Source organism: Geotrypetes seraphini, chromosome 2 (assembly GCF_902459505.1).
Source record: "Geotrypetes seraphini chromosome 2, aGeoSer1.1, whole genome shotgun sequence".
NCBI classification, from domain to species: domain Eukaryota; kingdom Metazoa; phylum Chordata; class Amphibia; order Gymnophiona; family Dermophiidae; genus Geotrypetes; species Geotrypetes seraphini.
In genome coordinates this window covers 43,057,361-43,073,178 of record NC_047085.1, presented here as the reverse complement: position 1 = coordinate 43,073,178, position 15,818 = coordinate 43,057,361, and the positions used below count along the sequence as shown (strand labels likewise).

General features: G+C 44.8%; 1 protein-coding gene across 1 annotated transcript in view; it reads left to right on the top strand.

Moving 5' to 3' along the window:
* The window catches only part of TBC1D31 (TBC1 domain family member 31), a 199,590-nt gene that overhangs the window by 128,215 nt on the left and 55,557 nt on the right, over nt 1–15,818 (top strand). The window contains exons 13-14 of the mRNA XM_033933010.1: nt 10,675–10,854; nt 12,264–12,496. Coding sequence (XP_033788901.1) covers nt 10,675–10,854; nt 12,264–12,496 — 413 coding nt within the window. The remainder of the gene's footprint in view (nt 1–10,674; nt 10,855–12,263; nt 12,497–15,818) is intronic.

Below are 15,818 nucleotides of genomic sequence, written 5' to 3'. Positions count from 1 at the left end.
ACAGATATATTAAGAAAACTTTAACACCCTTCCTTCCCACATAAGTAATATATACTTGTCCGCTTATGAAAACTGTATTTCAGGGATCATCATAAATTTTCTTGTACATCTTAAACACAGAGTGAAAGATCTAAAGCCTTACTATCTGAATGCAAAAACAATATAACTCTACTGACAAGTAATTAAGATCACAAATGGTGTAATACATTCTACAGATCCTAAAAGTAAACAAAGTCCAAATCACTGCACATACAAAGTGAAGAAAACCTTATCCAAACCAGTTGGTTATCCCAGGACAAGCAGGCAGCATATTCCCACACATGGGTGACGTCACCGACGGAGCCCCGCAGCGGACAGCCTCGAAAGCATCTTGCTTGAAGATCTCGAGCTTTCGATTGCTGCATCGCTCATGCGCGCGTGCCTTCCCGCCCAAACTAGGGGGCGCATCTCCTGAGAGGATCCTCAGTTCAACGTTTTCCGCGGAGCCGAGAAGACTTGTCGACTTGGTTCCCGTAGCGTTGTGCCTTCTCTTCACCGCGGCTGAGTACTCTTTATTGTTTTCGGTCGCTGTGTTCGTAATTCTAATTCTACTTATATTTTATTTCTAAAAAAAAAAGATACATCTTTTTGTTTTTTCTTTAGCGTCGGGTTGGAAGATTGAGGCCTAGGCCTCTCTTCTCCGTTCTCGACACGGACTTTGTCCTATCTATGTCCCGGCCTGTTACCGGGTTTAAAAGGTGTTATCAGTGCGGTAGAACTATTTCCATCACTGATCCACATAGTCGGTGTATGATCTGTCTCGGGTCGACTCATCGCCCCGAAGATTGTATTCGCTGCCTCACTCTTCAACCTCGTGCTTTTAAACGCCGCTGCGACAGATTTTTGGAGCTTTTTCCTCGTATGGAGCCTGAAAAAGCTGTGGCCTCGGTCGAGGCATCTGTAAAATCCTCGACTCCGGGTCCAATCTCGAGTACTAAAACCTCGACCTCGCCTCCTCGACAGGCCTCGGCCTCGAAGACCTCCGGGTCCTCGGCCTCGAAGGCCTCGACGATGTCCTCGAAGCCTGGATTGGGGGGTAAGTCTCCTGCTTCCTTTTCAGGTACCATCTCTAAGAAGCCGACAGAGTCTACCTCCATTCAGCCTGGGGCCCCAGGTTTGACTCCGTCTTCCAGACCTTCAAAACGTGCTTCCAAGTCCAGGGAATACTCTCGATCGAGGTCGCCCTCCTTGGAACGCACGAGACCTCCTGTGACTCCGAGTCCTTTGGTCTCCGTCCCCATGTTTGAGGATATGCTGAAGTCAATTCTGACTACGCAAATTTCCTCAATAGTGGCTCAGTTGGTACCGGTCTCGACTCTGTCTGCGCAACTCCAGCCTGAGCATAAATCGGCACCCTCTCGGCGATCTCCTCGTCGCAGGTCTCGATCCAGGGTTTCCTCGTCAGACTCCTCGTCTGAACATGGAGCTAAACAAGCATTACCTCGATCCAAGCACAGGTCTCGATCTTCGAAGCTTACCTCTACAAAGAGCTCGAAGCATTCTGATATTACTTCTAAAGCTCATACTACCATTGCCTCTTCAATATCATCGAGGCATTCGAGGTCGAGGACACCACCTTCGAGGCATTTGTCTCGAGAAAAATCTCCTCTTACTAAACCTCGTACTCCGCGCACTTCTCCGACTCGGAGCCTTAAGCGGAAACATTCAGCCACTCCTCCTCTGACAGGCAGTGGAACATCTTCCATCACTTTACATCTTGAATCTGAGCCCCTATCTCAGTATTCACGCGAGGCTTCTCCATCTTTTTCAGTGACACATCGTTCTCGTTCTCTTTCTCCTGAGGAAGCCTCGACCTCGAAGTCTGCTTCTTTTGCTAAATTTGTCTTCGACATGGGACAGGCTCTTAATATTGATTTACATTCTGATTCAAAATACACGCCTGAATACCTGGCGGATATGGAACTTTCTCATCCTCCTAAGGAGACTTTGCGTCTACCCATGACACCGGTGCTGAAGCAGACGTTTCTACGTAACATGGAGACTCCTTATTCTGTGACAGCTATTCCATCGAAGCTGGAGTCTAGGTATCGTACTGTTCCATGTAAAGGGTTTGAGAAATCTCAACTTTCTCATCAATCCCTAGTGGTGGAATCTTCCCTGAAGAAGGCTCACCCATCTAAGGTGTCTGCAACAGTTCCACCAGGGCGAGAAGGGCGAACTATGGACAAGTTTGGGCGCAGACTTTATCAAAATTCTATGATGACAAATAGAATTTTGAATTATAACTATGTCTTTACTTCATATTTTAATCATTTTTTGAAGCAGTTGTCATCATTTTGCCCAGACTGGCCCAAAGAACGTCTTTCTGAATATAAAAACATTATTCAATCTCTGTCTCAGTTACGTCTATTCATGTTGCAAGCATCTTACGATGCTTTTGAGCTATCCTCCAGAGTCTCGGCATTTGCAGTGGCTATGAGACGTCTTGCATAGCTCAGGATTGTAGATATGGATCCCAACTTACAAGATCGTTTAGCAAACCTACCGTGTCAAGGTTCTGAGCTCTTTGATGACTCTATTGAAGCAGCTACTAAAAGGCTTTCTGAGCATGAGCGTTCCTTCGCCTCTCTGATTCGTCCGAAACCAAAACCTTCTGTGACTAGAGCTTACAGACCTCCAGCTCGTCGTTACCCCATGAAGTCCACACCGGCTTTTTCTAGGCCTCCACCTAGACGGCCACAACAACAACGTCCTCAAAAGCCTCAGACACCTGCTCCAACCAAAACAGCTCCGTCTTTTTGACGGTCCAGTGATGAGCATTCCAACCTCTTTGCATCCAAATTCCTCCCTACCAATCGGAGGTCGTCTTTCCCTTTTTTCATCTGTCTGGGAAACCATTACATCGGACCTTTGGGTCCTTACGATCATCCGAGAGGGATACTCTCTGCGCCTGCTTCAGGTGCCTCCAGATCACCCTCCAAGAGAGTGTCTTTCCAGTTCCTCGCAACTCCCTCTTCTTCTTCGGGAGGCTCGAGCTCTTCTTCACCTTCGAGCAGTGGAGGAAATTCCTCCTCCCGAACGCAACCAGGGGTTTTATTCCAGATATTTCCTGGTTCCAAAGAAGACGGGGGATTTGCGACCCATTCTGGATCTACGAGCTCTCAACAAATTTCTAGTCAAAGAAAAATTTTGCATGCTTTCTCTCCCGATCCTGTACTCCCTCATGGATCAAGGGGATTGGATGTGCTCACTGGATCTCAAAGAGGCTTATACTCACATTCCTATTCATCCAAATTTTCGCAAATATCTCAGGTTCAAGGTGGGGAACCTTCACCTTCAATACAAGGTTCTTCCATTTGGCCTAGCAACCTCTCCTCGGGTTTTCACCAAGTGTCTGGTTGTGGTGGCCGCGGCCCTTCGAGCCCAGGGATTGCAAGTTTTTCCTTACCTCGACGATTGGCTTATAAAAGCCCCTTCTCTTTCAGGGGTTACGCAAGCGACCCTTCAGACTATTTCTTTTCTTCAAAGTCTGGGGTTTCATATCAACTTCCCAAAATCTCAGTTAGTTCCAACTCGATCGATTCAATTTATTGGGGCGGTGTTGGATTCCGTCCGCATGAGAGCTTTCCTTCCTCTCAACCAACAGAATACTCTCTTAAACCTTTGTCATCATGTATCTTCCCTCTCAACTATCAGAGCGCGTCAAATGATGGTCCTTCTCGGTCACATGGCATCTACAGTACATGTGACTCCTTTAGCAAGACTACATCTTCGCATCCCTCAGTGGACTCTGGCATCCCAATGGCAACAAGCTCTAGATCCACCTTCTCGCCATATAACGGTGACGCCTTCTTTAAAGAAGTCTCTCCGCTGGTGGATGCTCTCTTCAAATCTTTCCAGAGGTTTGCTGTTTCACCATCTTCCTCATCAGAAAGTTCTCACAACAGATTCGTCCGAGTACGCATGGGGAGCCCACGTAGATGGTCTCCGTACGCAAGGATTATGGACGGTCACAGATCGTCGATGTCATATCAATCTGTTGGAACTCAGAGCGATATTTCTGGCTCTCAAAGCTTTCCTTCACATCCTTCACGACCAAGTAGTCCTTGTTCGGACGGACAATCAAGTAGCAATGTATTATGTCAACAAACAGGGGGGAACGGGTTCCCATCCTCTGTGTCAGGAAGCTCTGAAGTTGTGGCATTGGGCGATTTCACACAACATCTTTCTTCGAGCCGTTTATATTCAGGGTATTCAGAATTGCCTTGCAGACAAATTAAGTCGTCTGCTTCAACCTCACGAATGGACGATCAACTCCCCCACACTTCGTCAAGTATTCAACCGATGGGGGACTCCTCGGGTGGATCTTTTTGCGTCACCCAACAACTTCAAACTTCCTCTGTTTTGTTCCCGCATCTTCTCCCCTCTTCGTCTCGAGGCGGATGCTTTTCTACTAGACTGGAGGAATCAGTTCCTTTACGCCTTTCCTCCTTTTCCTCTGATTCTCAAAACTCTTGTCAAGTTGAAGTCGGATCATGCCACAATGATTCTCATAGCTCCTCGGTGGCCCCGACAACATTGGTTCTCTCTTCTTCTGCAACTCAGCATCAAGGAACCTCTTCTTCTGCCAGTTTTTCCTTCTCTGCTCACTCAGAGTCAGGGATCCTTACTTCATCCAAACCTGCAGTCTCTTCATTTGACAGCATGGTTCCTTTCCACCTGATGGATTCTGCTGAATTTTCTCAGTCTGTTCAGGATGTTTTTCTGGCTTCCAGAAAACCGTCCACTCGTCAATGTTATAGTCAAAAGTGGACCAGATTTTCTTCTTGGTGTTCCACTCATAATCTTCAGCCAACTTCTTCTTCTTTGGCTTCTGTTTTGGATTATTTACTTCATCTATCCCAGTCGGGTCTCCAATCCACATCTATTAGAGTTCATCTTAGTGCAATTGCTGCTTTTCATCAGCCTTTAGAGGGGAAATCACTCTCGGCACATCCTCTAGTTTCTCGTTTTATGAAAGGTCTTTTTAATCTCCATCCACCGATCAAACCTCCCCCTGTGGTATGGGATCTTAATGTGGTCTTGGCTCAACTGATGAAACCTCCTTTTGAACCTATTGACTTGGCTCATTTTCGATATCTTACTTGGAAAACTGTTTTCTTGATTGCTCTCACTTCAGCTCGTCGAGTTAGTGAGTTACAAGCTTTGGTTTCGGATCCACCTTTTACTGTTTTTCACCATGACAAGGTGGTACTCCGTACACATCCCAAATTCTTACCTAAGGTAGTGTCTGATTTTCATATCAATCAATCTATTGTTCTACCCGTATTTTTTCCTAAGCCACATTCTCACCCTGGTGAGGCGGCTTTGCATACTTTGGATTGTAAACGTACGTTGGCTTTCTATCTTCAACGTACTCAACCTCACAGAAGTTCTCCTCAACTTTTTATTTCTTTTGATCCAAATAGATTGGGTCATCCCGTTTCGAAGCGTACTATCTCCAACTGGTTGGCTGCGTGTATTTCTTTCTGTTATGCTCAGGCTGGTCTTCCTCTACAGAGTCGAGTAACGGGCCATAAAGTCAGGGCTATGGCGGCTTCTATTGCTTTCCTCAGATCAACTCCTATTGAGGAAATTTGTAAAGCTGCCACTTGGTCCTCGGTTCACACTTTTACTTCTCATTATTGTCTGGATACTTTATCCAGGAGGGATGGCCATTTTGGCCAATCTGTGTTACAGAATCTTTTTTCTTAAATTGCCAACTTCCCTCCTCCCTTTTGATTTAGCTTGGAGGTCACCCATGTGTGGGAATATGCTGCCTGCTTGTCCTGGGATAAAGCACAGTTACTTACCGTAACAGGTGTTATCCAGGGACAGCAGGCAGATATTCCCACAACCCTCCCACCTCCCCTGGTTGGCTTCTTAGCTTGGTATCTGAACTGAGGATCCTCTCAGGAGATGCGCCCCCTAGTTTGGGCGGGAAGGCACGCGCGCATGCGCGATGCAGCAATCGAAAGCTCGAGATCTTCAAGCAAGATGCTTTCGAGGCTGTCCGCTGCGGGGCTCCGTCGGTGACGTCACCCATGTGTGGGAATATCTGCCTGCTGTCCCTGGATAACACCTGTTACGGTAAGTAACTGTGCTTTTTAAGATTGACCAGTCAGTCCACTGATTTAGAACTCCTTCTGCAAGCCCTCTCTTCTGTATGTCAGGCAGTCACTTGTGGGTTCAAGAAGGATAGCAAATTGTGCTGAATGAGCAGATAGATTATTGCTGCCCAATGCCTTAAGTGCTACCCATGCTTCTTCCATGGTTTTGACTCTTCTTGACTTTCCTGAAAATATAATCCATAAAGCAAATGGGAATAACCACCAATACGTATAACCTCCAGATCTCATAAACTGGGTAACTTCCCAAAATGAGTGTCTCTTCATTAATGTAGACCAAGCTAGATCTTGAAAAATAGCCACTTCCACATTTTTCCAAACAATGTCTTTGAGCTGATGGGTCTTATTGAGCACCTTCTCCTTAGTTATATAGTCTGCAAAGCAGGCTACAGTATTACTACTACTACTACTAATTTTAATTATTTCTGTAGCGCTACCAGATGCATGCAGCGCTGTACAGAGTCACAAAGAGTAAGAAAACAGTCCCTGCTTGAAAGAGCCTACAATCTAAACAGGCAAGACAGGCAAACAAGATGTTATGGATAAAGTTAAGGGTAATGGTTAATCAGCTGGTTGGGTTGGAGGGCAGAGGAGTATGGTTAAGGATTGAAAGCTATATCAAAAAGGTGGGTTTTCAGGGAAGAGAAGGGGCCTGATGGACAAACTCAGGTAATTTATTCCAGTCATAGGGGGCAGCTAGATGAAAGGAATGAAGTCTGGAATTGACAGTGGAGGAGAAGGGTAATGCTAAGAGCGACTTATCTCTGGGTATATAAGGAGAGAGTAGCGAGGAGAGATATTGAAGGGCAGCAGAATGAACACACTTGTAGGTGAGCAATAAGATCTTGAACTGTATGTGATGGAAGATAGGAAGTGACTTAAGGAGAGGGGTGATTTGAGCATAGCGAGATTGGTAAGAACATAAGCAGTGCCTCTGCCGGGTCAGACCACAGGTCCATCCTGCCCAGCAGTCCGCTCCCACGGTGGCCCAAAATCAGGTCAAGACTTGTCTAAATCATCAGAAGGGGCTCCCTTGCCACCTTGGTTTCTCATTTAAGTCCTGCCTTCCTATCAAAGTCCTAGCCCTCCGGTCTTGCACATGCATGACCAGGTTGGTTTATACTCATTACCTGGTTAACTTCCTATACTTGTGTTACATCCCAGCTCCTCCCTCAGTATCCCACGATCCCTTTATCCCTCAGGAATCCATCCAATCCCTGTTTGAATCCTTGTACCGTACTCTGCCTGATCACTTCCTCCGGTAGCGCATTCCAAGTGTCCACGACCCTTTGGGTGAAAAAAAACTTCCTTGCATTTGTTTTGAACCTGTCTCCCTTCAGTTTCTCAGAATGCCCCCTCGTATTTGCTGTCCCCTTCAGTCTGAAGAATCTGTCCCTATCCACCCTCTCTATGTCCCTCATGATCTTGAAGGTCTCTATCATATCTCCCCTGAGCCTCCTTTTCTCCAGAGAGAAGAGCCCCAGCCTATCCAGCCTCTCGGCGTATGAGCAGTGTTCCAGCCCTCTTACCATTTTCGTTGCTCTCCTTTGGACTCTCTCAAGTACTGCCATGTCCTTCTTGAGGTGCGGCGACCAATACTGAACGCAGTATTCCAGATGTGGACGCACCATCGCTCGATACAATGGCATGATGACTTCCCGTGTTCTGGTTGCTATGCCCTTCTTTATGATGCCCAGCATCCTGTTGGCTTTTTTCCGAGGCTGCTGCGCACTGTGCAGATGGCTTCAGTGATGCATCCACCAGCACACCCAAGTCTCTCTCGAGTCTGCTGTCTCCCAACAATACCCCCCCTAATTTGTAGCTGAACAACGGGTTCTTTTTCCCTATATGCATGACCTTGCATTTGTCCACGTTGAAGCGCATTTGCCATTTGTTTGCCCAGTCTTCCAGCTTGTCCAGGTCCCTTTGTAGGTCCTCACACTCCGCCGCACAGTTTGGTATCGTCTGCGAATTTTATAACCTAGAAGATGAGTAGAAGATGAGTTGCGCAGCAGAGTTTTGCACAGATTGCAAGGGGGAGAGGCGACATTGAGGGATACCAGTTAGGACTAGATTGCAGTAATCTAAGCATGAGGTTACGAGAGCTTGAACAAGGGTCCTCGTAATGTGCTCAGAGAGGAAGGGGCGAATTTTGGTGATATTGAAGAGATAGAAGCGATAGGTCTTAGCAGCTTGTTGGATATACGTAAAAAATGAGAGGTCAGAATCGAAGACAACTCCAAGGTTGCGAGCAGAGAAGACTGGAACAATAACAGTATTATTTACAGAGATGGAGAAAGGAGGTGCACCTGGCTCAGGCCAAGGTGGGCACATGAGATCTTAAAATCACAACAGGCAAACTCTGGATCATCCCAAATCAATGCTATACAGATCTCCTTAATCAAAGTTGCAGTCTTTTTATATACCTCAAGTTCTGGTATGCCTTTCAAAGCGCAGATTACATCTGTGGGACCTATTTTCAAGATCCTTCTGGTCCCACAGCTCTTGTACCACCGCACTGTCTTTCCTGACTTCCGATTGAATAGCTTGAACAAATGTTGACAAGGAGCTCACTTGTACCATGGAGTCCACTCTGGCATCAGGGTCAGCTGCTTCCAACTTCATCTCAGCAAGTGATGTTTGTACATCATAGTGTACTCCAACATTTCTTTCTTTAAATCTATAAACTAGCACACTACCTCACTTTTAGAAGGCGCCTGATCATCTGCACTCTACTGCACCAGGTCTTCCTTATTGGAATCAGGTTGAACTGCCGCCATTTTTTTTCTTATCCATAAGTCTTCCCTGCAACTCCATTCTGTGGCACTCATCTCACTCTCATCTAAACTTTTCCAGCTTCTTGTGAGTAGCCATCACTTTCATCAACAGTGTCCACTGATTACACCTTTGGATATTCATTTCTGCAGGTAAAGGAACGTTATAATATATGTAGCCCCAATGAAGCTCTGTCCTCAAGCAGCCATCAGCAAGCATGGCATCACATCCTCACCCTTATGATTTTATATTTAAATCTTTTTATTGAAGTATAAAAAGGGACAATATTATGTACAACTGTTTTGTTTGTTTTTTTTTCTTTATTCATTTTTATATTATGAAAACAAGTGCACAATAAATCAAATCATAATATACATTCTCCACTTGAAATTCTACAGTCATCTTATACTATACATTACCTCCCATCCCTCCCATTCCAAATAAACTTTTAATTACCTATCACATTTTCATAAAACCCACCCACCCACCCCATATATATACTCATTGGGGACAAATACAATTATTTGTTATAGTAATTTATTAATGGTCCCCACACATCTTTAAATTTCTTAAAACAACCTTTTCTAACCGCCAATGTTTTTTCCATTTCATACACATGACACACCGAACTCCACCAGAAACAGTAGCTTAACCCTCTATAGTCTTTCCAATTTTGTGTTATTTGTTGGATGGCAACTCCTGTTAAAATCATTAACAGCTTATTATTATTCAAGGAGATTTGACTTTTGGCCCTCATAGACATTCCAAACAACACTGTATCATATGACAGGGCCACATGATTCTCAAACATACAATTTATTTGAATAAAACTGGTGTGCTAGTTACATGATGTGCAACAAAAATAGGCTGCACCAGTGGGCAAAGCATGGGCATTCCACCAAGCAATTTTGTGCACCTTATAGAATAGATCAGATAGATGCATTATAAGGTGTGCTGAAACATGCCAGCCTGGTGTAAGCTGCATGTGCTTATACAAAGCAGCTTTTTGCTACTATAATAAGTTAAACACCGGAGAGAACTGGCCTGTATAGGTAACTAACCTGTGAAGGGTGATCAAACAAATTTATAAAAAAGCTCAGAGATACGAAACTCTGAAAGGAAGGTTGTGAGACCTCCCTTGGAAAAAGAGTTTACCTTCCAGTCATAGTCCTTTTATAAAAATATTTGATCACTTCCTTCAAAGGTATATATGAAAAATTCTTCTTCAAAAGCTTCAAAAAGATTTGTCCTAACAAGGTACTGCTTTTTCAAATTGCAAATGTCACTGCACCTGTGGCAAATTCTAAAGAATTTACTTAGCTTGTAAGCAGGATTTGGGGGTCCAAATGTGGCCCCGTTTCGATCCCTGCTTCAGGGGACCCAATTGTGGATACTCTAAACAGGTTCCTAGAAACAGTTCAAGCTGGAAAAGGATTTTGTTGTGACATGCAGATGAAGATTCACTGCTGGGACGTAGTAGCTTCTAAGTCCTTAAACCGCCTGTGTTTATCATAGCTTTTCTGGCTCTGTGTCTATTAACCATATCCCTGAATGTACTTTACTATAATAAGTTAGGCATGCTATAATTAGTTATACAGTTTAAGCATGCTTCTTTGTCATGCCTATATTTAGATGCTGCTTTATAGACTTGCTCCCATTTCTTTTACTTGAGCATAGTTATAAAATGACTCCTTATGAAACTTTAAAAAAAAAGTTTTTTTGATTGTTTTAGATCTTTGTCTGGCCTCTTCTGGAAACACTATTCTCTGAGGTTTTAACGAGAGAGGAATGGCTGAAACTGTTCGACAATGTATTTTCCAATCACCCCTCCTTCTTCCTGATGACAACTGCAGCATATGCCATATGTTCCCGAGCGCCTTTGCTTCTCTGTGATCAAAAAGATGATTTTGAGGTAATTTCTACACATGTATAACTTGAGTCATTAATAAGTTGAAATGATTTTTATTTCACATTTTACTCACTGATTTTCAGTCACAGTTGCATCTTAAATGACAGATTTATTTCTTGAAATACATTGGGGGAAGTACGTCTGGGTTGTCCATTCTAAACTATATCTGACTCGCTAAGCTTCCCCACTGTTCCTGTACACGTTCAACCATTTACTATTGAACACTGCACACAACTGAATCTAGCAGCTTTGGGGATATCAGAGTCAAGCTAACCCTTGACAAAATCCAAACTGATAATGCATCAATAGTCTATATCAGTGGTTCCCAAACCTGTCCTGGGGGACCCGCAGCCCGTCAGGTTTTCAAGATATCCCTAATGAATATGCATGAGAGAGATTTGCATATCTGTCATTTCCATTATATGCAAATCTCTCTTATGCATATTCATTAGGGATATCTTGAAAACCTGACTGGCTGGGGGTCCCCCAGGACAGGTTTGGGAACCACTGGTCTATATCTTGATCTGAGGTCCATGTATCCCTTAGAAAAAAATTCAATTTATAGAAGGGTTGGACAAACACATTCTTCAAGGGCCACAACCCAGTCGGGTTTTCCAGATTTCTGCAATGAATATGCATGAGACTGATTTGCATATGTAGTTTCCATTGTATACAGACAGATGTTATACATATTCATTGCAGAAATCTAGAAAACTCAACTGGGTTGTGGCCTTCGAGGACCATGGTTGCCAATCCCTGGTTTATAGTGTTAAAACTAGAGGGATCTTTTCATTCCTTGCACATAATTTACCTGATTCACAAAGGCTTTTTTCTGCTGTACCTAAAACGAGAAACTGATGCAAATCCAAGCTTTATACAGTAGAAAACTTTAAACCTCTCCTTTGATAGCTCCTTTGGAAAAGAGAAGTTGCCTTTATTTAGTGTGTTTGTTTCATTACTATGCATAGGCGAGGAGAGCAGTATGCCTTCCTGCAGTATTAGATATTAAGATAATATGCAGTAAATCTAGAACTAATGAGATATCTGCATTTGGTATCAAGGTTCAAGCCAATGTTTTGTGGAACAAAGATAAAATGTCAATCTTTACTACATTGTTGGCCAAAATATATTAACTTAGAGTTATTCAAATATCTTTTTCTAAGTACTGTATACACATATTGTAATATGAACTATTAGGTCAGATAAATATGGTTTATTGAATTTTTAATATACTGCATTTCCTAGCAAGATAAGGTGGTTTACAAATCAAAATTAGAAGAGGAAAAAACCTCCATTCAAATGATATGATATAGAAAGATGGGAAAAATAAATCAGGAGCATTAGACTATAGTGATTATAATATTGACTGCTGTTAGTACTGACCTTTTTTTCCCATCTTTTTCTTTTTATAGTATTTCTTCCATCATCGGAATACTTTGGACATTAACACTATCATTAAAGAAGCTTACCACCTCATGGAGGCTACCCCAGCAGATATCCATCCAAGGCATCTGTTGGAAGATTTTATGCCCCTTACTAAGGGACAATATCCCATATTTAACAAATATCCCAAATTCATTGTAGACTTTCAAAATCGGGAGCGAGAGAAGATCAGACAGGAAGAACTAGAATACTTACGAGAAAGGTAGTCTGGTTGTTTCTGACCTTCCATATTCCTAGCCTTAAATCTAACAAAATGTTTCAAGTACGCTAAAAAAAAAAACATCTCTGAAATTAAACTGTAAGCATATAAATGCACGGTATATAAAATAGTTTATGAATTATTGTCATTAATAATGTATTTGTATGCCAGCTTTCATTCAATTGATATTCTTTAGCAACTCTACAGACCAGCATAGGTTAATCTTACAAGTGGGTATATATCTCATCATGACCACCAGGTGGAGACTGAGACAAAACTTTGGAACTGCACATATCATGTGACCCCTCCCTAATTACTTCAGTCTTCTCTCAGTCTCCAGCAGCTGTGGTGAGCTGTACCCATCTCCCTTGGTAGGGCTGTTGGAATTTGTTTAGGAATTTATGTCCCTTTTTGTTGCCGGACTAAGCTTGGGTGGACCCTGTTTGGGGGTCCGTACGACCTCGGAGGATGTCAAACCCAGTGGGTCACGAGCTGAGTCCCTCTTCCTCTTTCCTCCACCTCCCCTCCCCAACATTTTTCTAGAGGTGCCTCAACAGTTTAGAGAGCCAGTGGAGTCTGTTCTGTGAAAAAAAAAAAATCCTGAGGTAATGTTGGTCTGAAAGGTTGCTTTCCCTTTAAATATGCTGTAAATTACTGTATTTTTCAACTAACCGGCACTTTTCTTCTAGCTAGGTCACGTATGGACCAATTGAGCACTTCTCAGGGGAAGAGATGCACAATTTGGGCCAGACACAAGGCACTTGTGGCTGGCCTAAAAACAGCTGTTCAGGCCAGTACAGTTGAGGAGTCTCGTTGGCAGCGGCTGCAGGCATCCAGGGCTCCCCGCCGCTAGTGCCTCGTGAGCCGGCAGCGGTTTGCAGGGAAGCCCAGTCTTCCCCTGCCGCCCATGGAGGGATTTCCTCAGCCGCCAACAGTGCGGCTGGGGATTTCTTATCAGCTGTTTTTTCTGTCAGCTGATGCGGGCTTTTGCCTGCTTTAGCAGCTGGGACAATTCAGGCTTATAGACAGAAAATAAATTTTATCTATCGTTTTAATGCAGTTTCTCTAGCATGCCCCGACGAGACCAGTTTCGCCAAAAGGCTTTCTCAAGGGTTCATGGAGGCGCTAATTTACAGTGTCCTTCCTCATGTAGGGCTAGAGAAAAACCGGGGTTTTGCAGTTAGCCCGGGGGTTTTGGGGGAGGTTATGTCCCCCGCACCCTATGCAGCTATGTCCCCCTCTACTACTTTCACATCCCCTCCTCCTCCTCCCTCGTCCAAGCTCCCATGGGTGGCATGGGATGAAGACTTCTGGTTTGAGGAGTGTGCAGATCTGGATGAGGACCTGGACCTTTGGGGGGATCTCCAGGATCCTCTTGAGGGGACGGCCTCTGGTAGCGGGACCTCATTTTTTCTGACTACTGGCGAGGAGGCGACCGTGGTGTGCCTTTTTTACTGAAATGAGCTCCCAGTTTTGATTCAGCAGGTCTCAGTTTTAAGTTTTGAGGAGACGCCACCTGAGACCCAGTGGGTGGGGGACCCCATTCTTTGTGGGATCCGCCCGGCATCTCACTCTTTTCCTATGCATCAGGATATTTGGGATATTGTTCTGATGCAGTGGAATACGCTGGAGAAGCTGTTTTGGTTTTCACGCTCCATTGCTCGTTTGTATCCCATCCCGGAGGGGACAGGGCTACTTTGAATTCGCCAGTGGTAGATGCGGTGGTCTCCGCTATTTCAAAGAGGTGGTCGCCCCAGAGCCTCAGTGTAGATCACCCTGTTCCTCTGCGGGGCTCGGCTCAGCTCGTTGCAGTCTTCATTGGTGGCTCCAGGCCTCCTATCTTGTTCAAGGGATCAGTCTGGATCAGCCACACTGGATGGTGCTTCTCACGGATGCCAGTCTTCTTGGTTGGGGAGCTCAGTGTCTAGGTCACTCAGCTCAGGGCACCTGGTCCACGGAGAAGACGTCCTGGTCGATCAGTGTTCTGGAGACCAGAGCCATTCATCTGGCACTGTTAACCTTCTACTCCTTCTTGATGGGTTCTGTCAGACAGTGCCACAGCGGTGGCCTATGTCAATCGTCAGGGAGGGGGCACCAAAAGCACTCAGGTGGTGCAGGAGGCGACTCTGCTCTTGGTCTGGGAAGAGTCGCATCTTCAGGACATCTCGGCCTCCTACATAGCTGGAGTGGACAATGTTCAAGCAGACTTCCTCAGTCGTCACATGTTAGATCCCGGAGAGTGGTGTCTAAGTCACGTGGCTTTTCAGTTGATCATGCAGACTTGGGGTCAGCCCCTCCTGTATCTAATGGCCACAGGGATCAATTCCAAAACACCCCGTTTCTTCAGTTGGTGCTCTGGTTCAAACATGGCCAACGGAGGGGCTGTTGTATGTGTTTCCTCTGTGGCCATTAGTGGGCAGAGTTCTTCTCTGCATTGTTTGTCATCCGAGCCTGGTGGTTCTGGTGGCTCCAGATTAACCCAGATGCCCGTGGTATGCGGATCTGGTGCAGCATCAAGTGTTGGTTCCTCTGCCTCTTTTATCCGATCTTCTGACTCGGGGCCCCATTTCCATTTTCGATCTGGATCCTTTTTGTCTTATGGCTTGGCTCTTGAAAGGGAATGCCTAGGTAAGAAGGGGTATTCAGATAAAGTGATCTCCATTTCCTTAGAGTTCTGCAGACTTTCCACCTCTTGGGCTTATGTGCGAGTTTGGCATATATTTGAGGAGTGGTGTACGGCGCGAGGAGTGGTCACTTTTCATGCTTCTCTGCCTAACATCTTAAGAGTTCTTGCAGGATGGCCTGGATAGGGGCCTGACTTGGTCTTCTCTCCAAGTTCAGCTTGCAGCCCTTTCATCCTTTCATGGGTTATTATGGGGTCAACATCTGACTGCCATTCTTGATTTCATTCACTTCTTGCATGCGGCCAAGTTGCTCAAGCCTCCTGTGTGACTGTCCGTTCCCTCTTAGGATTTGAATCTGATCCTGTCCGGGCTTGTGCGCCTCCCGTTTGATCTTTTAAGTGCCTGCTCGTTGAAGGACCTTATGCTTAAGGTGGTCTTCTTGATAGCTATTACTTCTGCTAGACATGTTCCAGAGCTGCAGGCTCTCTCTTGTAGGTCTCCCTTCCTCGAGTTTTCTAGGGAGAGGGTCATGTTGAGGCCTGTTCCTTCCTTTCTGCCAAATGTAGTTTCTCCTTTTCATGTCAATCAGTCTGTGGTCCTCCCGGTCCTGGGTAATAATAATAATAATAATTTTATTCTTATATACCGCCAAAGCCATAGTAGTTCGAGGCGGTTTACAATAAGAGGAGCTGGACAATCAG